This window comes from Trachemys scripta, chromosome 5 (genome assembly GCF_013100865.1).
Source record: "Trachemys scripta elegans isolate TJP31775 chromosome 5, CAS_Tse_1.0, whole genome shotgun sequence".
Classification (NCBI taxonomy): domain Eukaryota; kingdom Metazoa; phylum Chordata; order Testudines; family Emydidae; genus Trachemys; species Trachemys scripta.
This window is the reverse complement of record NC_048302.1, coordinates 68,299,213-68,321,905: the sequence shown is the minus strand read 5'-3', so window position 1 is coordinate 68,321,905 and position 22,693 is coordinate 68,299,213. Positions and strand designations below refer to the sequence as shown.

The 22,693-nt window shown below is 39.8% G+C and overlaps 1 protein-coding gene across 7 annotated transcripts in view; it reads left to right on the top strand.

Moving 5' to 3' along the window:
- Positions 1-11,139: 11,139 nt before the first annotated feature.
- CBR4 (carbonyl reductase 4) overlaps positions 11,140-22,693 on the top strand; it is a 93,150-nt gene continuing 81,596 nt past the window's right edge. For 3 of the 7 annotated variants that reach the window (XR_004645769.1, XR_004645767.1, XR_004645768.1), the window contains exons 1-5: positions 11,140-11,236; positions 13,591-13,732; positions 14,719-14,839; positions 16,754-16,890; positions 18,320-18,454. Coding sequence is in view for 4 of the 7 variants with exons in the window: in XM_034770771.1 (XP_034626662.1) it covers positions 13,591-13,732; positions 14,719-14,839; positions 16,754-16,890; positions 18,320-18,454 (535 nt within the window). In the remaining 3 variants the exon portion in view is untranslated. Of the gene's footprint in view, positions 11,504-12,346; positions 12,403-13,590; positions 13,733-14,718; positions 14,840-16,753; positions 16,891-18,319; positions 18,455-22,693 lie in introns of all 7 variants that reach the window. The other 4 variants (XM_034770771.1, XM_034770770.1, XM_034770769.1 and 1 more) reach the window with 4 other exon arrangements.

Genomic DNA, 22,693 nt, shown 5'->3' with positions numbered 1-22,693 from the left:
TTGCATAGCTGAGATCTGTTCAGCAGCCTATCTGAAATGAATCTGGTGACCTCGTTCTGGTGCCTGGTAGACAGGCCTTCATGTATCTCCACAAATGCTAACTTGTAAATTTGCAATCTCAGGTAACAGTTCTAACACTGAAAGGGGCCCTGAAGACTGAACTACCCTCTTATCCATATTGATGGCCCCTTTGGGTCAGGGTTGAAGTACAAAGGCAGAGCAATGTGGGGAAATCTTGCACTGTTGCTTTTCATTCCATGCCTGCTCTGTGACTAGATAAAGAAAGTCAGTCTCCAGTGCTCTCCATCTGGCATTTGCATATGTGCTAAAATTCACAAGAAAAGCAAAAACAGAACAATCTAAAGTATGATGATATTTAGAAAATATTGTATAATACAAATGATGTAAAGCTTTTAGCAACCAGTGTTCTACACAGACAGATGAATAAAAAAGGAAACAGCATGTTATAGTACAAAAATTAACTCATCTGTATCCTTGCAGAAGCAGCCTCAAAACAGGAAGCTGCAGTGTGCTGCCAGATGTGCAACACTCTGAGCAACAGTCTGTTTGTTCTACTTGATGTTCCATAGGACATTGCTTCTCCCGAAACGCATGTGCACTGGGTGAGTCATGTGACTTTAACTCTAACCTTCAGTAAAACTGTAAGGAGTGTGGGTTTTTTTTGTTTTTTGTTTTTTTTTACAAAACATTGATTTTTTTCAAAACTTTTTGCAGAAATATTAGTTTCAATGATTTGTTTGCAAAATGGAATTCTTGTTTTCCAGCTAACCCTTTAGCACAATTGACTATGGAAGCACCAAAGAAACTGGTGGGATTGTAGTACTGTATGTAGCATCACATATGTGCCTATGATGCTCTAAACTGGTCATTTTTGAAGGTGCAAGTTTTAAATATCTCAATTAAATAAAATGAATAAAGGGACTTGTATGTGACTGTGACATTACCCAGGGTACAATCTGGATTGCTGAACTGCTGTGTCCCCTCAATTCTCCATCTGGGGTGCCTATTACACCGCTTTGCTGTGAGAGCAACCACTTCTGGCCTTGCTCTCACACCGCCTCTAGCATGTAAATTATTCCCAGCTGAGTCATGCTTCTAGCCAGCCCTTCCTAAGTTGTATTGCAGAGTACACTAGCAAATTCCCAGTCCCAGACTTGTCCCTGGAAATGTGCGTCCAGTTCTTTCCTTCTGAAAAATACAAGCTCATAGAAAGTCTGTCATTTCATTAATAGAAAATGATATGCACAAATCCTATTACCTTAAATGGAGTTTCCCAAACTCTTAAATCATACTGGCTTAGATAAAACTATAAAATGAGTTTATTAACTACAGAAAGATAGATTTTAAGAGATTACAAGTAATGAGGCAAAAAAGTCAGAAAAAGAAATTAAGGTAAAACACAAACTAATATCTAACTTAACAGCTGAGTTGAATTTAAAGCAAAAGATTTCTCTCACCATATGCTTACAGCAGTCTGGCTGGATTCCTTCAGCCAGGACCACTCCCCCAGTTCAATGATGGTTCCTTTGTCTTTCAAATGTTAGTGAGTAGAGATCACCGAGGAGAGGTGACTTGAGATCTCAGTTCCTCATTTTTATATTTTTTCCTCCTCTTTAAGAATCATCTCCAGCAGTTGAGACCCTTTGCCAGGATGTAAATGTCTCACTCATCTGTCTTCCTGCCAAAGAATGGCCCCTTAGCCAGTGGTAGTCCATTTGATTTTGTTGACACCTGACTGATGCATCAGTTTGGCTTTTGTCTCTGAGGAATTGGTCTATGCCTGCTTTTCCAAACTTGGAGCATGTCTCACTCTTCCGGTGTCACTTAAATCAGTCAAGTTGTCTAGTTTTTATGGGAACTAGAAAAACAGACCTGACTTCCTGGCAAAGTGGTAGTTAGCATTTAAAAATTGAAGTACCCCACTCTGCCAGAAATCAGATGAATATTTAGGATATTAATATTCATCCTTCATGCAATTTATTTGACCACCGTGGATGTAGAACAGGAATTAATTTGGTCTGTTATTGAAATTTCCACCAATGTAAGATGTTTGTATATAATCAATTATGTCTTAAACTATTGCACTGTCTAGATTATTTCAGATTAACATCTTTGAAAAGTGTTATCACTTTTGATAAGTCCCTGAAGGGAGAATATTCACTGATAGATGCATTAAAAACTGATCCAAGCAATCTTCTTCAAACATCACTTCTCATTTTTAACAACCTACTTCTTACCTTGTTAAGCCAATTGACTGGATATTTTTAGACCATTATCATCATGATTTACTGCTCTAATACATTAGGAGGAAAACAACAATAAAGACTTCTGTTTCTTACAGAGAGATTAAGTCCTTAGTTGCTCAGTTACATAAACAGCAGAGTGAAAATGCATTTCTGGTGCTATTAGGAGGCAAGATATAAAACTAGATATGTTTGAGGCAATCTGATAGAGAAAACTCATTCTTGGAAATGGATGGCTTTCAGGAAACTCCAAGTGTTACTATATGCTACTCAGGTGCTACTGTATGCAAAATGGATAACAGCTGCTTTAAAAAAATTGCCTTTGACATTTCCTATAGCACTGGAAAAGATAAGGGAGGTGAATGGCCTGTGAGATGTGTGAGTGTCACTATTACTTCTGCCACAGTTACTCTTTACTGTAGACTGTTCAGCTCTTATTACTCAGGCAAATCGCCCACTGACATTTTGCCAGAGTAAAACAGTGCTCAATAGGTCCCTATACAAGTTAGGGACCAGTCTTGCAAATACTTAATTGAGTAGTCCTTACAAGAAGTCAGTGAGACTTCTGCTGAAGTCAATGAGACAATTAGGATGAGTTTGTGGAATCAGGGCCTTATAATTTCCCTTCACCCTCACCCCCTAAACTGTTTTTAATAATTCCTTTGCTCTTTTCTTTATTTACTTATTTGATATCAGACCATGTTTATACTAAATAATAGAAGGAAACAAATATACAACACTACTTTTCCACATACTTTAATTTAAATCTACTGCATTTCCTGCAGGCTGACCACCACATTTATTAGACACCGCCCTTACTCACATGAGTCCACAGGGCTGCTCACATGAGTAGGAGATGCAGGACCAGGACCATGTATGTTGTTAAACATAAATTCTCCTACTATATTTCACTTTTCAATGCAAGCCCTCCAGTGAATTAGACATAATACTGGATACTATCCTGCCTTGTTCAGGTCAAAGGCAAAATAAAAAGGTTAAAATTAGTATCCTTTTGTGCCGTTACTGTAATATATTTTTCATTTTTATGATTAAGAATATATTCATAGTTCATAAAATTAAGTTCTGCTAATCAGACCACTGCAGGAAAGAACATCAAATTAAGGGTAAGATTAATTCAACACAATTAATCATGTCCATCACAAGGGAAATAAAAAATAATGTGATTTAAGCAGGCAATAGCCCATAGTTTAGTATGTGGGAGGTTTTTTTGTTTGTTTGTTTTTTCTGTAAAAGCATCTGTGTATAAAGTCACAACTACTCCTGACTGAAGTAAAAAGCGTTGCAGTGTTACCAGCTACACATCAAAGTGGTGAGTGAGTATGCTAAGTCATGCCAATTCTCATTTCAATAATCTACTTTGCTGATAGAGTAAAAATACAGTTTTGCACTAGAAGGTGTAAATCTCCAGTAGGCTGGGTCATAGAGCAATGCTCCAGAGATGTTTATAGCATCTGTGAAGATCCGGTGTTTAAGACTGAGATTAGTGATATAATAGGCTAGTAGTCTGCTGATACTTGCTGCTAGTACTTTAGAACAGGAAGGAAGGAGATGGGGCTAATGTTAGGCTATTCACAGCTTTGTTTTTCTATGTCTAAATACTAAGAGAACTTTACTTTCTATACTACCGCTCAGCACAAAGCAACAATATAATCTTGTAATGTTTTCTGCTGTATTGTGAAACTCTATTTAAAAAAAATATTTATTAGATTTTATTCTAATCTTAATAGTATCAAACATAAATACTATGGGCTAAATTATCCTTGGAGTCACATTCTGTAGGCCTGATCTTGCAGCACTTCTTCACGTGTAATAAGTGGGACTGTGTGTGAGAGTGTAGATGGCAGGATTGGACCCCTCAGTTATAACTGGGATTGCATTGCAATGATACATGAACTGAAGCTGTAGAAGCCAGGTGGACAGAATTATTATATAAATATCTAGTAGTTCAAACATGCTGATGATCTCTGGGCTACGTGAGTTCTTTCTAGGTATGTGATGAATAGGTAGCTGACTATTTTCTGAGTGTTATTGAGGCTGGTAATCTCTATTGTGAGTACATCCTAGATCTTAAAATATATCTGTTCACATCCAGGAGAATAAGATTAAGCTGTTCTTCTATGATTACTCAAACTGTCCTCTTAGTGATGGCAGTAAAGTACCTTCTGATAACTAAAGCCATGATTTATCTTTAATAACTTGAGCAAAAACAACCAAGTGCTTTTTAAAAAGTCCTCAGCCTTTCTAAAGCTGCCTTCAAGTCTCCAGTATCCCAATCTGGCCCTTGCTTTCTAGCAGCTATAGCTGCCTTGAAAAAAAGAAGGTATTTTAAAGCCAATTTACAAACTACATAATTGGAAAGCAGAAGTCCCCCTAGTTGCAGTATTTCATTTTTTTAAAAAGGCATCCATGCAAAATGCTTCTGTAGAGCTCTAGAATTTAGTAGTACCAAAACATTTATGGGATGTGCTTATCACTTACAAAATATTCTACACACCTAAGATACCATCCTTGTGCATAAATAAAAAAAAAAATCTATGATGGGTCCTGGGAGAGAGGTAGGTCCTGTCCATTTTTCAAAATCTCCCTGGGAGTTGACCTGGAGACAGATGACTACATGTGGCTCCTTCAGGGGTTTATAGAGGCTGCTCAAGTGTATATCAACAGGTGTCCTTGTCAATAATACAAGGTGTTGCCTCCCTACAGGCTGATGGTGCTGCAGCCTCAGTGTTCTCGGTCCCTGTTGGCTCAGGCATGAACACACAAGCTGAACTCTCATACCTTGTATAGCAGTATAATGTTCAAATAGAGGGTTTGATAGATCAGTGGAAGCACAGAAATTCCAAGACTGAAAACACATTCTTAATTCACCTTTCTGTATGTCTGAATATTACAGGATAAAATATGTGAGATTGCTCACTGGTTGTGTTCCACTCCCATAATTAGTAGGCAGAACAAAATATGTATTAAAACTGGAGTTTCAGCTAGAACCCTGAACTTCCTGACTTGTGGGAGTTAGGGCAATTTATGACAGGTTTCAGGGTAGCAGCCGTGTTAGTCTGTATCCTCAAAAAGAACAGGAGTACTTGTGGCACCTTAGAGACTAACAAATTTATTAGAGCATAAGCTTTCGTGGGCTACAGCCCACTTCTTCGGATGCATCCGAGGAAGTGGGCTGTAGCCCACGAAAGCTTATGGTCTAATAAATTTGTTAGTCTCTAAGGAGCCACAAGTACTCCTGTTCTTTTTGAGGGCAATTTATATAACTTGAAGATATTATTGTGGTTAATTTTGCATTGTTTTAAAATGTCTATGAAATTGCCAAGTGAAACACTGGAAACTGAAATCCTCTTATTAGCCACAGATCAGGCAGCAACAGTGCAAGCTTCACTTCACCTTTACCAGTATACCTTACCTCTCACTGAGTGGAAAAATTAGTGGGGTCTCCATGTGCAGTCAAGCCTAGGCCACTCTGTTGAGGTTGTGAGTTAATGCCAGTTGTAATGTGAAGGAAGTAGATGAAACCAATTCATTTGACACCGACCCTCCACTTGCTTTGTTTCTTTAGTTTAAAAGGCCTCTCCTGGAAGCTGATCTATAAAATCATGAATGTGTTGATTTACACACTTGTTAAAAATACATTTTATTGTAGAGTGACAAGTAGAGAAAACTGGTGTATAGATATATGGTTACGGTTGTGTTATAATTGTGAATACCATATTCAATGGAAAGTAATGCAGATTTGGACAGCCAAGGGGGAAACAATAGATCAATGAAGAATAACAGGATGGTAGTTTGGTCACCTAAGTATTTGAATCAGAGTGGCTGAGGAAAATTAGCCACATTGCAAAATGCACCTCTACCCCGATATAACGCTGTCCTCAGGAGCCAAAAAATCTTACCATGTTATAGGTGAAACCGCATTATATTGAACTTGCTTTGATCCGCCGGAGTGCGCTGCCCCACTCCCCTGGAGTGCTGCTTTACTGCATTATATCCGAATTCATGTTATATCGGGTCACGTTATATCGGGGTAGAGATGTACTGCTAATTTTTTAGTGATTATTACATCCCACAGCAACAGTTGCCCAAAGTGAGAAAAGAGGAACTAAGTCATTAGACTACCACAGGAAATCTGAAGTATCTGATCTGAGGGACTTTAGGTATTCCAATACTAGTGGCCCATAACTAATGATTAAAAGGTTACCTTACTTTGTTCTTATTTGCATTTGATGCATTTCAATACATTAAATACCTCCAACTGTTTTGGTGAGTTGCAGTATGCTTACTCATTTTTTCTATAAACTTAAATTGTTTTTGAGAAAAAGCTATGACCTTTTCAAATAATGGGCTGAAATCGTTCAAAAAACTGCAGTTTCTAGCACAAACTTTTTGTAGTGCCTGTATGCAGTAAGTTTGAGTAAAGACAACTAGATAATTTTACTTTTATCTTGTAAATTGTCAACAAGTCCTGAATGTGTCTATACACTGTTATATAGAGAACCATATGTGATTAATTTGCTTGTAATTCTACAGTCATAGTAAACCAGACATAGAAACAACCAATGTTGTGCTAGTTGCTATAGTTTTATCCAGTAGGGATAGAAAAGATGTATTAGACTGAGTTCATATATCAGAGTAGGACACAGTCCCACAGGGAGAGGATATATCCAATATTAAACTGATTCTTCACTTCAATACAGTCAGCTCATCCTTTACAAAATTGGGAAATAACTAGGGGTAAACTGGCTCAGATTCATTGCTTGTGTATGCTTTCGGCCATATGCTTAAAACATGTAAAAAATAAATCATTGGGAGAAAGGTTAACATAACTTTTGCAAACATTTGGTTATTCTGTGGCCAATAAGTGATCTCTGATTACACATCTAAGTTTAAATAAGCATTTACTAGACAAGAGCTGAACACAATCTTGTCTGAACCATGGGAAAGAATGTTTTGCATTGTTATTTTGTTCACTACATGATGCAGTTTAAAAAAAATGTAGAGAATTTCCTGCTTTTGTGTCAGAGTTCCAGTGTGTACAGGGAAGACCAACTTTTTATCACTTTCTTAAAGCATTATGTTATGCTGCCTTTCTTGATGAGGGATCATCAGACAATTATTAAGCACTAATTTATGTCACATGAATTCTGGCCTGTTGCTCTACTCATACCATGTCATGGAACCTAGAATTATTGTGTCTTTAGTCCACCAGCTTTAGCTAATTAGCTATATCCCTTTTCATTGGGGACTGATTCTTTCTCTCTCCAGCCCCACCCATGCCATTTTGCTGCTATCTCTTTCACCAGAACAAAACGTCCACATTTTCCCCTTTGTGAACACTCTTTTGTATTACAGAACTAAGTCTGTGCTAAAGACTATTTTGAGACCAAATGGTCAGCTCTCTAGTTATAAGTTATAGCTGGTTAATGGTGTGTCTGGAACCCCAAATACATCTTTCCCTATCATATATAAAGACTGGCCCATTGAAAATTATATGTTAAAATTGATAACTTCACTCTCAACTCTAATCCTGGAGCTCTTAGAAACAGTCTGAAATCCTCATTACTGAGGTTTACAGCAGAAGGTCAGAACCTCAGCATAGCACATTTCCCCTGAGCTTATAACTCTACAACAATCATATCAATAGTAATTTGAGAACTTTGAATAACTTTTATTAGCCCAAACAACTATGAAAAGTGTCCTGCACATAAGTAGATACTAATCTCTAAACTTTAATTATTTCTCAGCTGAAGCCATTTAAGCCACATTTTGGATAGGGTTGCCAAACCTCCAGGAATTAAAATTGATCTTTAATTAAAGATTGTCATGTGATGGAACCTCCAGGAATACAGCCAATTAAAACTGGCAACCTTAATTTCAGACTAATGCATAAAAGAAAACAAAACTATGTAGTAGAGCTAAACAAATAAAGTCTTACAATGGTAACGTAGTCACAAAACCATCAACTCCAGGCACACTTGCACTCTCCCCCATCGTGGGGGAGACCCCGGTTTAATTCCTTGTCTATTATGTACACATTTCAATGTATCACTGCCAAATTAATTCAGTCTGGTCTACACTTTTAAAGTAGCTTGACCTAGCTATGTCACTCAGGGCTATGAAAAATTTCATGCACTGAACATTCTAAGAGCATAAGAATGGCCCCACTGGGTCAGATCAAAGGTCCATCTAGCTCAGTATTCTGTCTTCTGACAGTGGCCAGTGCCAGGTGCCCCAGAGGGAATGAACAGAACAGGTAATCAAGTGATCCTGTCGCTCATTCCGAGCTTCTGGCAAACAGAGGCTAAGGACACCATTCCTGCCCATCCTGGCTAATAGCCATTGATGGACCTATCCCCCATGAATTTATCTAGTTCTTTTTTGAACCCTGTTATGGTCTTGGCCTTCACAACATCCTCTGGCAAGGAGTTCTACAGGTTGACTGTGCTTGTGTGAAGAAATACTTTATTTGTTTTAAACCTGCTGCTTATTAATTTCATTTGGTGACCCCTAGTTCTTATGTTATGAGAAGTAGTAAACTACACTTCCTTACCTACTTTCTCTACACCAGTCATGATTCTATAGACCTCAATCATATCTCCCCTTAGCCATCTCTTTTCGAAGTTGAAAAGTCCCACTCTTATTAATCTCTCCTCATACGGAAGCCGTTCCATCCCCTAATGATTTTTGTTGCCCTTTTATGAACCTTTTCCAATCCCAATATATCTTTTTTTAAGGTGGGATGACCCCATCTGCACATATCACAGTTAGGTCGACCTAACCCTTGGTGTATATGTGGCTAGGCTGCTGGAAGAATTCTTCCACTGACCTAGCTATCATCTCTTGGAGAGGATTAACTATGTTCACTGGCAAGGAGGGGAGAGGGGGAAGAGACCTCTTCTGTTGATGCAGGAAGAATCTGTACTATAGTGGCACAGCTGCAGCACCATAGCTGTGTCTGTGTAGCAGCTGCAGTATAGACATTCTCTCTGTAGAGGAAAGGAGACCTTGTCACTCAAAAGATCCTCCAACTGATTACTGAATGGCTGATGAGCTGTGTTGTCCCACTCAGTATTATATCATCTATGATAAAGGTCTGGTCTTCTACACTTAAGACGTTTTATTGGCATAACCATGTCAGAAGTATGTGGGGGGTGGGTTTTTGATGATATAATTCTAGTAAAAGCCCTAGTGTAGATGCAGCTATACTGATATACAGGGCCGGCTCCAGTGTTTTTGCCACCCCAAGCGGCAATTCGGCGGCAGGTCCTTCGCTCTGAGCGGGAGTGAGGGACTGTCTGCCGAATTGTCGCTGAATAGCTGGATGTGCCGCTCCTCTCCAGAGTGGCCACCCCAAGCACCTGCTTGGCAAGCTGGTGCCTGAAGCTGGCCCTGCTGATATAAAAACCTTATCCTGGTGTACACTGAGGTGGAGAGAATACCATTGTAATTATGCCAGCATAGTTAAAGCAGAAAAAACATAAGTGTAGAGACAAGCTGATAGATCCATGGGAGAAAAGGGAAATATACTAAGAGGAAGGGGGAAAAAAAAAAGATTCTTAGATATCCAATAGGGATATGCTAAAAAGAAAATTGCTGCAATTTTCTATGTAAATGTGATGCAAGACAAGTTCTCAGTACACTTGCATGCCAAATCATTTCTGGCAACAGATTCTTTGGGACAGGAGCAGGGTTAGGTTAAAAAATGCAGTGTTAAAATAGTTGATAGGGTAAGTGTAAATTACTACTTCAAGGTGTAAAACTGAGATTTCAGTTCAAAATCCTAAAACCTCTGAACTAAGATAGAAAACAAAATTGTCTATGTGCTGGGGTCTGGGATTGAGACAGAGAGGTATATGCTGCATGGCACATAGGTAATAACTGCATGTCTAGGGGCGGGGCATGCAGGGGTGACTAGGTTTGCCTGCAGCATTGTCAATAGAAAGCATTCAAAAATCATAAATAGGGTCCCCAAAATTGAGACTGGCTTAAAATCATGAGGTTTAAAAATATTGTTGATTCGTTTATTGCTTATTTTCAGCAACTCTGAGGACTAGATTTACTCAATGTTGGCAACTCTTGTGATTTCACCATCTCATGATACGTGCTGTTTTTCTTAAAGATCTGGCTCCTGGAGGCAATGGAGTAGGCAAGAAGCTCAGCTTTTGTTTAAAAGTGAATTTCTGGTCTTCACAGTTGTAGAGAGAAGCTCGAGAACATGACATGAGTGCACCCGAAAGGCTCAGTAACCAGAGGACAAATAAAAATCACCTAAAATGTAGTAGTAAAAAAATTCTGAATGTATTGATTGAGGTTAGCATTACCAATTTTTGTTTAAAATGAAAAAGATTCTCATAAAATAATCATATAAATGTAGGGCTTGAAGGGACGGTGAGAGCCCAGAATAGCTGCTGTTTTCACAGCTGCATCACGGTATTGACTCCTATTCAATTTGTGATCCCCTAGAACCACCTGCGTGCTGTGACTCCAGGAACTGGGGCTTTATCGCACGTGATAAAACTGACGAAGCCCGGTTTGTGAGATGGCAGCTGGGGCAAGGTGCATGTTGCCTAGGGCCTGCCGTGAGGCTTTGGGTGGTGTTTAATTACTGGAAGATTATTCCTAGTCCAACGCAAATATCCTGTGCGGCAGGGGGTCTTCGGTCTGCGAGCCCGCGCAGCAGCAGCCGGAGCTTCACCTGGGCACTCCTACTACAAGTCCCAGCATGCACTGCTTCCTAATAATGCCGGCAGCTACAGGCACTCTATCTGCAGCCGGAGCAGCTTGGCCGCATTGCATGCTGGGAGCGGTAGTTTCTGGCAAGATCTGCATAGCGTTTTATGAGAGGCGGTGCAGTCACAACGAAGGAAGGGCTGCGCGCGCGCGTTTTTCCCAGCGAGGTAGCGGGAGGATTGCAGACGAGTGCTACAGAGCTCGGCGTGGTCTCCGTGGTAACCGGCTACTGCTGAACCCCGAGTGTAGCTGCCCCACTGTGACAAGCGCCTGAAATAGCGCGAGGCCAAGGGCGCTTGCAGTGGGAGGGAACACGAGGCTCCAACGCTTGCTCCGCCGCGCTGAAACCTGTCCCCGAGGCGGGTTCGCCAACTGCTACTCTCCCTAGAGGAGGCTGGCGGGAGGCGCGGGCGGAGCTGGGGAGCGGAGGTGGGTGAACGCCCGGGGGGCGCTGCCTGCCAGACTGGCCGCCCGCTTTCTGCCGGGTAGGGTCTGCGCCGCTCGCGTGAAGCTCCGGCAGGTGGAGGGGGTCCGCGGGAGGCTGCGCTACAGTCACCTGGAGCCGAGGCTCAAAGCGACTCCTGGGAGCTGTCCGAGCTCCTCTGGGTGTTCGCTGTTCCGGGCCGAGCCCCGTAGTGTTCTCCCCACGCTGCCCCTGCAGGGCGGGTGTGTGCATGGAGGAGCCCTGCAAGCCTGTGGGCCTCCTTGCAGGAAGAGTTAACAGTCCAGTTCGTTCCCAAGGTGTGAAACTCAGGAGAACAAGTGTCATAGGGGTAGCCATGTTAGTCTGGATCTGTAAAAAGCAAAGAGTCCTGTGGCACCTTTAAGACTAACAGATGTATTGGAGCATAAGCTTTCGTGGGTGAATATGCATGCGTCTGACGAAGTGGGTATTCACCCACGAAAGCTTATGCTCCAATACATCTGTTAGTCTTAAAGGTGCCCACAGGACTCTCTGTTGCTTTCAGGAGAACAAGTCACCCCATGCGGGCGTGGGAGAACAGTGATGTGGAAACATCACTGGAAGGAGAAGGCATGGCTGAGACACTGTTGTGTCCTGGGAGTGAAATGGTGTATAGCAGCTGCTGCATCCAGCCTCGGTGTCTGAGCAGATATTAGTGCTGTTCGGACTTTGACCAGAAGCCAAAATGGCCCCAGCAGCCCCAGTGGTAGAAAAGGTGCAAGACCCTGCCCCTTCACTAGTCTCAGTACCACTACAGGGATAGATTTTTCTCCCTAGGATCCAGTCCAACAGGCCTTTTTTCATGTGAGTAGTTCCATGATGGCCTAGAGTTGGCAAAGCATTTTGAAATCCCCTTTGATAAAAGGTGCTGTGGTGCAAAACAAATGTCTGGAAAGATGGGGGTTCTGTAGTGTCTCAAAGGTGAGAATACCAACTTTGACCTTGTGGTAAAAGACAAAGTGCAGTGATTCAGTAAGGGGGAATGACCCTATAAAATCTTATTGATTCATTTCTGGGCTACTCTCTGTTGAAACTGCCGGTTGTGATGGTCCGTTGTGGACTGATGACTTATTTTTCTTAAAGGGTATTAACAGATTGTATAAAACTGCTAAGTGGAGTCTATGTAGTTCCAGAATATTTTCATGTTAAAAACCTATGTTCATAATTTCCCTTGACATAACATGGCAGTTAACTGAAAAGATACCTTTGGCATTCTTTCCATAACCAGCAGAAAAGAAACTAGGCCTCTTTTCTACTTTCATCTCTCCCACAGGAAGCAACATTATAATGCCAAAGTGACAAATTCTAGCGCTCTTATTCTGTCTTTACTAAGGCACAAGGTTTTGGCTTGAAGTTAGGTACATACCTGCTCAAGTATCATTTCAACTGATTAAACAAGCTTTTTATTTAAAAGCAGAAGCAATTAACATAGATTCTAGGACTGGAAGGGACCTCGAGAGGTCATCGAGTCCAGTCCCCTGCCCGCATGGCAGGACCAGATACTGTCTAGACCATCCCAAAGTACTGTTCGGTCAGTGGCAATGTAAACACAGTAAGTGTTACTAATAAAAATAGGGTTGTTATGGTGTCATAGAGATGCTTGGGATGAGTTTTGAGGCGAAGGTCAAAAGACTGAGTGGCTTTAATATCAGAAGTGCTAATACAGTAATCACATTTAGTTCTTGAGTTGGCTTTGAAAAGACCGAATTATAAGCACTGACTTGAGCAGGTATATAATTATCTTTATAATTACATTGCTTTCAAACTTTATCACACTCTTAAAATAATAGTTAATTTGTAGTTCATGATTATCTGACTGCAAAATTGAAGATTATCTGTAATTCAGAAATTTTAGTACACTTATTTCTCAACTGAAGATATTCCACCGTAACACATAGCTAATAGTGGTTAGTTCAGCTGTTTGGTAAAGTTTAAATAAACTAGGTATGAATACAGTAACACTGAAACAATCTGATACGACAGAGTGCTGTATTGACTTCAGTGGGAATGGAAGATAATTGGCATCATAAAGGACCAGGTCCTAAAATATGTGGTGCCAGTCACTGTTGATTGTAGACTTATTTGCTGTTTGTGAATTATTCTTTGGAGATGGCCAAAGTTTGTGCCATTTTTGGAGGATCCCGAGGAATTGGAAAAGCTGTTGCACAACTGCTGGCATGGAAAGGATACCGCTTGGCTATTATTGCTAGAAATCTGGAAGTAGCTCAAACTACTGTGAATCACCTTGGGGGTATGTATATTGCTTTGTTACTGTTTATTCATGTCCTGTCCACTGTTTAGGTAACTGGTAAGAGTAATATATTAATATATCTAAACTGAGCATATTCACAAATGCAGGTGAAAGTAAAAGGCGGAGCATCTATTTGAGAATTAAGCCACATATAGCAAAGCAGATGGAGGATTTACTATCTGAAATAGTGTGAATAATGGCCTAGGTCTGTTCTCATGATTGTCAATAGAAAAGTTCTCATTAACGTCACTGGGAGCAAGATGGTCTATTTTGTTTTTAAATGTGTGTAGTTTCAAAATGAATGTCCAGTGAATTTTGTGTATTAATTAAAAACTGCATTTAAACTATTTTTGAGCATAGTAGTGTGCATTGCTGTTTTGAAACATAAGCCATTAAATCTAGGGCCTGACACTGGCAGGGTTTGTGTTATCTACCAATACCATTTTTTTCAGTTAGGAAAAGTGTGTGAATTCCAAGCAGCATTTAAGAACCATCTATTCTTTCGGTAATTTTATAGTTGTAATATTTTATAACAATATTTTTGCATTTAAGAGCAGTTTACACAGCACTTTACTTTTTTCCCCAAATATATAATCTTCATAACACTCCTACCAGGAAGGTGGTTGGTAAGTAATTGTTACAGACACCCTTTTACAGATAGGGTAACTTGAGATTAAGGCAGTCGTCCACGGTCATGTGAGTTGGTGACAGAAACGGTGTTAAAATTTGGCAATTCTTGGCTTCCAGCCAGCCCAGACCTCAAACTGTTCTAGACCACATTGATTCCAAACTTGAAAAGGGCCAAAAAATTCAAAACACAAGAAAGTGTTGTAACTAATCAGCAGACTTCTTGAAACGTGTCCTCATTTAACTTTCCTTTGAGGGGGAGCAGATTTCTTAAGTTAGAACTAGTTCAACATCTGTTTTTACTATTATTTTGCTATTTATATTTACTATTACCCTAATGCAACTTCATTTCAATACAGCAGGTCATATGGCACTTAGCTGTGATGTAGCCATGGAACAAGATGTCCAAAATACACTTGAGGAGGTGGAGAAGAATTTAGGTCATGTTAATTACTTGGTTAATGCTGCTGGAATCAACAGGTTAGTTTTATGTTGAAAGTAAGAGTAGGGTATGCATTCTTGTTGAAAGGTACTAAATATACTGAGAGAATAATTGCAAAAGTAAACACATTGTTAATGATTCTAAAAATGAATTGAAGTGTATCTGAAGACTGTGTATTGTGGTCAGTGTTGTTGTAGCCAGAACAACAGATGCAAAACCTGTAGACATATTACTGATCAACCTCCTCTGCAACACATTTTTCAAGATCCATGGATCTTGTACATGCACTAAATATCCCAATAACAACTATGGGAGTGAAACAAGATAATCACTATGCTCTCAAACGAACTCTCACAGAAAAAATAAGACAAAAACACCATATCACCTGTGGGTGAACAATTTTCACAAGACAGTTACTTTAGGTATGATCTCTCAGTTCTCATTCTCAAAGGAAACCTGTACAACACTTTCAAAAGATGAGCCTGAGAGCATAAATTCATAACTTTGCTAGACACCAAAAAACATGGACTGAATAAAGACACTGAATTTTATGGCTTATTACAACAATCTGTAACCCTTCCCTCCCCCACATGACTTGAGAGGGGCCAGCAGTGCAAGTAGGCGAGTACACCGTACTAGCAAGCCATTTATAGCTGGTATGGTGTACCAGAAAGACACAGCAGCAACCTTGCCAAAGGAGAGGGCTGTGGGGGTGGGGGGGCGAGGCTGGTAGTTCTGCTCACTTTCATGCTAGGAGGGGCAGCAGGGAAAGGAGCAGAATGCTAACAGTTCCTCTGATGACTGTACCGCCCCCAGCCCTATCTCAGGAGGGCTGCTGCTGTAGTATGAGGAAGGATGGAGATGCAGCTGGGAGTTCTGCTCCTTTCCCCACTGGGAGGGGCAGCAGTGGAGAAAGGAGCAGAATGTTGGCAGCTCTTCTGGCCACTGTCCCCCCCCCCCCCCCTCCCAGCCCTGTCTCTGGCACAGCAGGAGGAGGATAGAACCCTGTAAACCCCCCTCCCCCCCCCCCAGATAACATGGGATGGATATAGGGAGGGGATGGTGAGAGCATGGGAGTCCCGGGCTGGAGGCAGGGCAGTGAGGAGTCACATGCAGAGGTCACGTGCCCCCACTTAGTTGGTGCCCCCCTTTCCCTACCCCGTACTGGTAAGACATGGATTTTACTAGCACCATTGAGAGGTGCTAAGGGACTATTTCTCCTTTAATAGTCCCTTGAAATATGTGTTGTTTAGCATCAGTAGTTAATATGTTCCACTTTGTGTTTTAGCTGCGACACTAAGGATATGTCTACACTGCAATTAAATACCTGCAGCTGGCCTGTGGGTCTGTAAAAAATAAAATACACATTAGGGCTTGGTGTGGAGCTTGAGCTTGAGGAACCTCCCTAGTGTCCCAGAGCTCAGGCTCAAGCTATACCACAATTTTATGGCCTTGTGAGCCTGAGTCTAATTGCAGTGAGGACGTACCCTCCGAGTCCACTTCCTAAGACCTGAAGAATAGCTCTGTGTAAGTTCGAAAGCTTGTCTTTCTCTTCAACAGAAGTTAGTCCAATAAAACATATTACTTCACTCTCCTTGTTTTTCTGTTGTACTCAAAGATATATTATTTTCAATGGAAGTGAAACTCCAGTACAAATATATATATAATTTCCAGTCTCTTTGTGGCCAAAAATAAATTGATCCATTAGAAATTAGTGTTTGACAGTCCTCTGAGCTAGAACATTTGACCGCTTGTCATATACTATCAGCAAAATGGCTGATATGGGCCTTATGTCTTATTCCTGTACATAATTTTTCAGTGTTACCAAGAACAGTGCTAGTATATGTAGGGTCAAATTCTTCCCTGGTGTAACTTCATTCTGGTCAACGGAATTTGACTGGGGATGACTTAAACCAATTTTTCAGGGTGTGTTTTTTTTTTTTTTTTGACAGGGATGGCTTGTTGCTGAGAACCACATCTGAAGATATGGTATCCCAAATTAACACTAATCTTCTGGAAACGATGTTGACATGCAAAGCTGCTGTAAGGCATATGCTTCAACAGCAGGGAGGTGCTATTGTTAACATAGGTGAGTCTACACCTTAGGCAAGTTGAAGGTGGTTAATTATATTTCATTGACTTTCTTAGACACAGTCTTAGAAATTTTATGTTAAAAGGTATACCTCTAAAAACATGTAGTAAGAATCCAAAATTGAAACACAGTTGTAGGAAATGCATAATGTCCTGAAATTAATATTTTATCATTGGGTCCAGTTACTTGTAGAGAGGCATAATCAAATAATAAATTCTGCACACATCATTTTGAAAATATTCTGCCTATTATTATTATCTAAGCCTGGAATGCGCTTCAAATGATTTAGACCTCTGTGCCCATTTGAAGCTAATTGTAAGATGAAAACCAAATTTGCCTACAACTGAAAAATAAGATATTTTCCCCAGTGTATTTACCTGTCACTATTCATAGCATTTGGTGTAAAGTTAGCTTGGTTGTTTCGTCTGGACAGTCTGATAGATTTCTCTGTTTGTGAAAGACAGGAATATGTTAAAGAATTAGGAAAGTGTGTGTGTGTGTGTATGTGTATGTGTGTGGGTTTTATTTTATTTATTTATTTATTTTATTTTTAAACCATAACAATTGGGAAGAGGATTCAAAGGCAGGGATAATGTTTTATATTACTTTTAATTTTAAAAAAAGACTAGATTGCAGATTTACAGTGCCTTTTTAAAGCAGTCCACAAGTAACACACACTATGAAAGGCTGAAGGAGTATTATGTTTTTTCAATTATGATGAATTTTGTGTGTGTGGTTAGCTTTTTTTTATTCCTAGTCCTGCAAACCCTTATACAATCAAGTAACTTTATGCACGTGTGTTTTCTCATTAAACTCATTGAGTCACTATTTTCTTAGCCTTTCTTTTGTGAACACATTGTTCCTTTTAAACCTTTTCAGCAACCTCTGAATGTAAACACAGCTCATGGCCATGATAAATAAAGTCCTTATAAAACCTTTAGTCTGCATTTCATCATGCTTTTATAATCTTCCCGTAACTTCTGCCAATTATTGCAAGTGTTATTCTTAATTAAAATCAAAATAGAGAAAGGCATGGCTTTTTTTTTTTCTCTCTAGGAGGGTATTATTCAGGGAGCTTTGCCACAGACTTACCAGTATTATAATTTTCTGGTGCATATTTGTATGAACTGTACATAGATAGCTGAGAGATTTGCTCTCAGTGATAAGTTAATATTCAGGAAGCAATCTTATTTTCATTACTTTAGTTGTAATCTTAACTGTCTCTCCAATAGTTAGGCATGTATTCAAGGGAAAATTTTAGTTCTAACTTGCAGATGGGGACGTAACATGCATATCAAGCTCTCATTGCTGTTATTTAAAAGGATGGTGATTAAAAGTTCTGACTTCAGTAAAGCCACAACTGAAGTTGTAAAAGATTAAATTTAGTCTGTCATTTGGCCTCTGTTTGCTCTTGTGTTTGTTTTAGGAAGTATTGTTGGACTCAAGGGCAATTCTGGTCAGAGTGTGTACAGTGCCAGCAAAGCAGGGTTAGTTGGATTTTCACGCTCTCTTGCTAAAGAAGTAGCAAGAAAGAAAATTCGAGTCAACGTGGTTGCTCCAGGTTAGTTCATGATTAAGATACTAAATCTCTGTACATTGTTTGTGATTACTTCAGTTATAGATCAGCAAGGTTGGAACAAAGAAGCGCTTACTATTTGCTTATTGTACTCTGAAAGTAAGAAACTATTTATAAAAGTACACTGATGGAAAAACACTATTAAGTAGCAGGTTTTAGGCTAGTTTCCAAACAGAATGGTAATCTTTTATTTTAAAAGTTTTCTTAGACAATTTTTTTTGTCTATCTTATTACTTAGCCCATTTTTACATATGAATGTGCTTAAGGGAATAAATGTGTGTTCCTTCTTGAATATCTAATTTAATTTTGTTTGCTTATCTTTTGCTTCTGTGAACTAACCCTGTGTAGAAAAGGAAATTTAAGAAATGCATGAGGAGGAATTTCTCTTTTATAGGAGATTCCTTTCTATATCTGCATTGTCCTTAATGTTTCAGACTTTTATTAGACAAAAGAAAATGGATGAGAGAGGGCGCATTGTACTATTTCCTAATGGGACTGATCTTTCAATTTCTTAAAGGGCCATATAGTTGTATGGGGTAGAAAGGGGTCATTTTAAATTGTTGGATGCCAAATAATTGTATTATTATAAATTACTAAAAATGTTTAGAGAAACTAGAAATAGTAAGACAGTTCTTACTAATTGTTTCTCTTATGGCCAACTACAAGGTCAGATTCTTTACATACCTTTGGGTACACCATAATTGAGATCAGGAAAAATAATCAAGCTATTGATCTTGGCTATTTTGTTAAAGAAAGGAAAATAAAACATTAAACAAAGCAACACAAGTGACAGAACCCAACTAATAAACCGGTTACAGAACAGACTAATGGAAGTATGTCTCTCTCTGGAGAGCTTTGAGCAGAGTTACATCTCTGAGAGTGGACTCGCCTTTGGTGTGGCGCTTTTTTTCTCTTTATAAACTGAAACTAAGGCCCTGTTTCCCAAAATTATTATGAAACCAGACTTAGTCTGTGCTTAGAGAACAAAGAATATTTGTGTTCTTTACAAAATAATTTCAAGAACAGGTGTATCCTATTTGGGGGGTGGGTGGGTGTGTCTGTCAATATTTATATATAATAAAAATCATTGATAACCGAAACATGCTATCATTGGGCAGAGTAAGCAATTTTCACTAAATTCCATGAAATCCAAGAAAATATTTAAATCACTTAGAAGAAACCATTTAAGGAGCTGTCTTGAGACTGGCCAGTTAAAAATCTTGTATCCAATTAAATCCCACTGTTTATTTACCGATGTTTAGTCCCATTTCTTCTCCAAGAATACACAGTTTAACCTTTTGGTGAATAACAAGAGAAACTATTAATATTTTAAGTTATTGCATTTCACTGTTCCAATAAAATAAAATAGTTTAAAATCTAATCCTTTGGCAGTGTCTTAGTTAACTTTATCTCACCATAGTTGAAATCTTGAGGAGGTTTTCTTGGGTTGGGTTTCTTTTTGAGTCTTTTGTATTTTTTAGCTGCTGTGGCAGCTTGCTTGTAGAGGTGGACTGGATAAATTGTGTAGTGCTTGCTGTTTTTAAGCAGGGTAGAGAGGATGTGTGTGAGGGGTTCTCATTTCAGAGGGGTGGTGTGTGTTTTTTTTTTTTTTATATCTTCCTATTTCCATGAAATTATAGGACAGTAAGCCTCTTTCAGACATGTTTAGATTCAAAGTTTGTTGCTGTTTCTTTCATTGGCGCCCTGCTTTCAGGGTTAGATTAGGTGACACCTTTAGCTCCTGAATATGCAGTCTGCTTAATGAATATGCAACATTTCTCTAAGTGCCTTTGTTCTTCTTGGATGGCTAAAGCATCAGATAACTTTAAAAGTTAAAATTAAAATTAACTTTTTTTTTCTTTTATTCAGTCCATTTTCTGAAATTTTCAGTTTTATTAATTTTGACAGGAAACAAAATAGTTTTCAAAAAGCCCAAACATTCCTGTCAGGGTGGATTTGACTTAAATCATTAGTTAGGAAGACTCAATTTAATCATGGATTTCTACATAAAAGTGCATTCTTGTTGGTTGTTATAACCTTAATACATATTCTTCACAACTCAGAGATAGATGTAGGTTTCATTTTAGAAGGTACACACTATACATTTTTAAAGGGATTTATTTTGAAAACTTTTCAGATTAGTTATACAGCTATATTAGAAAGTGAATGATTGTTTGGTTATTTCAGTTACCAAAAGCAATCAAAGCCGATATTTATGAAATCATTGCATGGTGAACTATTTCCAATTCAACAGGTTAATCATTAATATTTGGAGGATTTTCTTGCCATGCTGTATTAGTAGGAGAACATCAACAGACAAACATTTAAATTGTTTTAATTAACTAAAACAACAATTCTGGATTTTTTTTTCTTCAACAGCAAACATCTAATATTTTAACAAAACAAGCATATGAATTTTTGAATTTAGTCAAACATTCAAGTTTTTTAAAATCAGGTGTTGTATTTGTTAAAATTGTTTTTAACTAAAATAGTTGAATTACAGTATATACTCGTTCATAAGCTGAATTTTTTTAGTAAAAAAGGGAAGCACCAGAGAAGGGGGTCAGCTTATGAACAGGTATAGAGAGGGAGAGGTGGGACACAGCCCCTCCCCCCAACAGAGCTCCTGGAGCAAGGAGAGGCAGCAGAGACAAAAGGGAAGAGGCGGGGCCAGAGTCTCTGCTTCTGGCCATGTTGCTCTCCCCCCAGCCTCCGAAGCAGCTGCAGCTCTGGGGCTGGCAGGCTGCAGCTGTGCGGCTCGGCCCTGCCCCCCAGAGCAGGCTATGGCCATGCCGCGCAGGCTGTGGCCACGCCGCACAGCCCGCTGAAGCACGCTGCGGCCGTGCTGCCTGGCCCAGCCCTCTGGAACATGCTGTGGCCGCGCCACCAGGTCAGGCTCGCCGGAGCAGGCTGTGGCTGCACTGCCCAGCCTGCTGGAGCAGCTCCAGCCAGGTCAGAGACACCCTCCCCAGATAAGATGGGAAGGGATGGGTTGGGGAGAATGTGGGAGTCCCCGGCTAGGGATGGAGTCATGTGGGGAGCGGTCACAGGGGTTACTCCCCTGACTCCCAGCTTCTCTCTTCCCCTCCCATCCCCCCCCAAAATTTCCCCACCAGTTACTGTCCCTGCCTGTCAGGGTAAGCAGCTGGCGCGCCAGGACACTTTGTTTACTTAGGTTTACCTCTGTGCCTGCGGATGCTCGAGGTAAACAAACATCTCGGCCCACCAGCAGCTTATCCTGATGGCCCGGGAGCCAAAGTTTGCTGACCCCTGAATTATAGGGTCGGCTTATGAATGGGTTATAAAAATTTTCCATTTTTACTTATCCATCTGGGGGTGGGGGGTGGGGGGGTTGGATTATAAACGAACTGGCTTGTGATAGAGTATATACGGTAAATATTAAAAAAAAAAACCCAACAAATTAAATTGACTGTCAGACAGGTCAACATGAGAAACTTAAAATATTGGCTTCTGCATCTAACTCAGTCGTCTTCACTTTCCCAGGGTTGTGAGTTCAATCCCTTAGGGGGCCATTTAGGGAAATGGGGTAAAAATCTGTCTGGGGATTGGCCCTGCTTTGAGCAGGGGGTTGGACTAGATGACCTTCTGAGGTCCCTTCCAGCCCTATTCTATAAATTCATTTTCCTGTTCATAATCTAGAAAAGAGAAACAAGGTTTCCTGCTTTTTCAGGTCCCAAACGATTTCTCAATTTGGAATGAATTAGTCCAGTGGAAGAAAATATTCTTTCTACATGGGCAGAAGAAGCTATTGCTGTTAAAAGTGAGATTATCACTTCAACTGTCTCTGAATCCAAGTGCTTAAGTGACTTCCACCGGTTCACTGGTGTGACTTTGTTTAAAATATCATCAGCAAACATATATTTCTTGACTGGTTCACCCTTAGCTCTGAAGTTTATTATAGTTGGCATTATGGAGGGATGATTGCTGGATGTCCATATCATAGCCAACTCCTCTTTTTCAGCAGTTAAGGTTTGACCCGGTACTGCGTATTGAGAATGTAGTGCTTGTCCCATTCTCTGTGTGTTTTTTTTAATGCTTGTAATTTAATTCTGTCATTGCATATTTCTCTTTTCACTCAGTTCCTTCCAAATTTCAACAGCATCAGCAATAAAACAGCTATTTCCTTTCAGGACTACAGAAATAGGCTTCAGGGTACTCGGCATGTGTTCAACATTTCTCTTAAGACCAATGTTGAAAACTTCG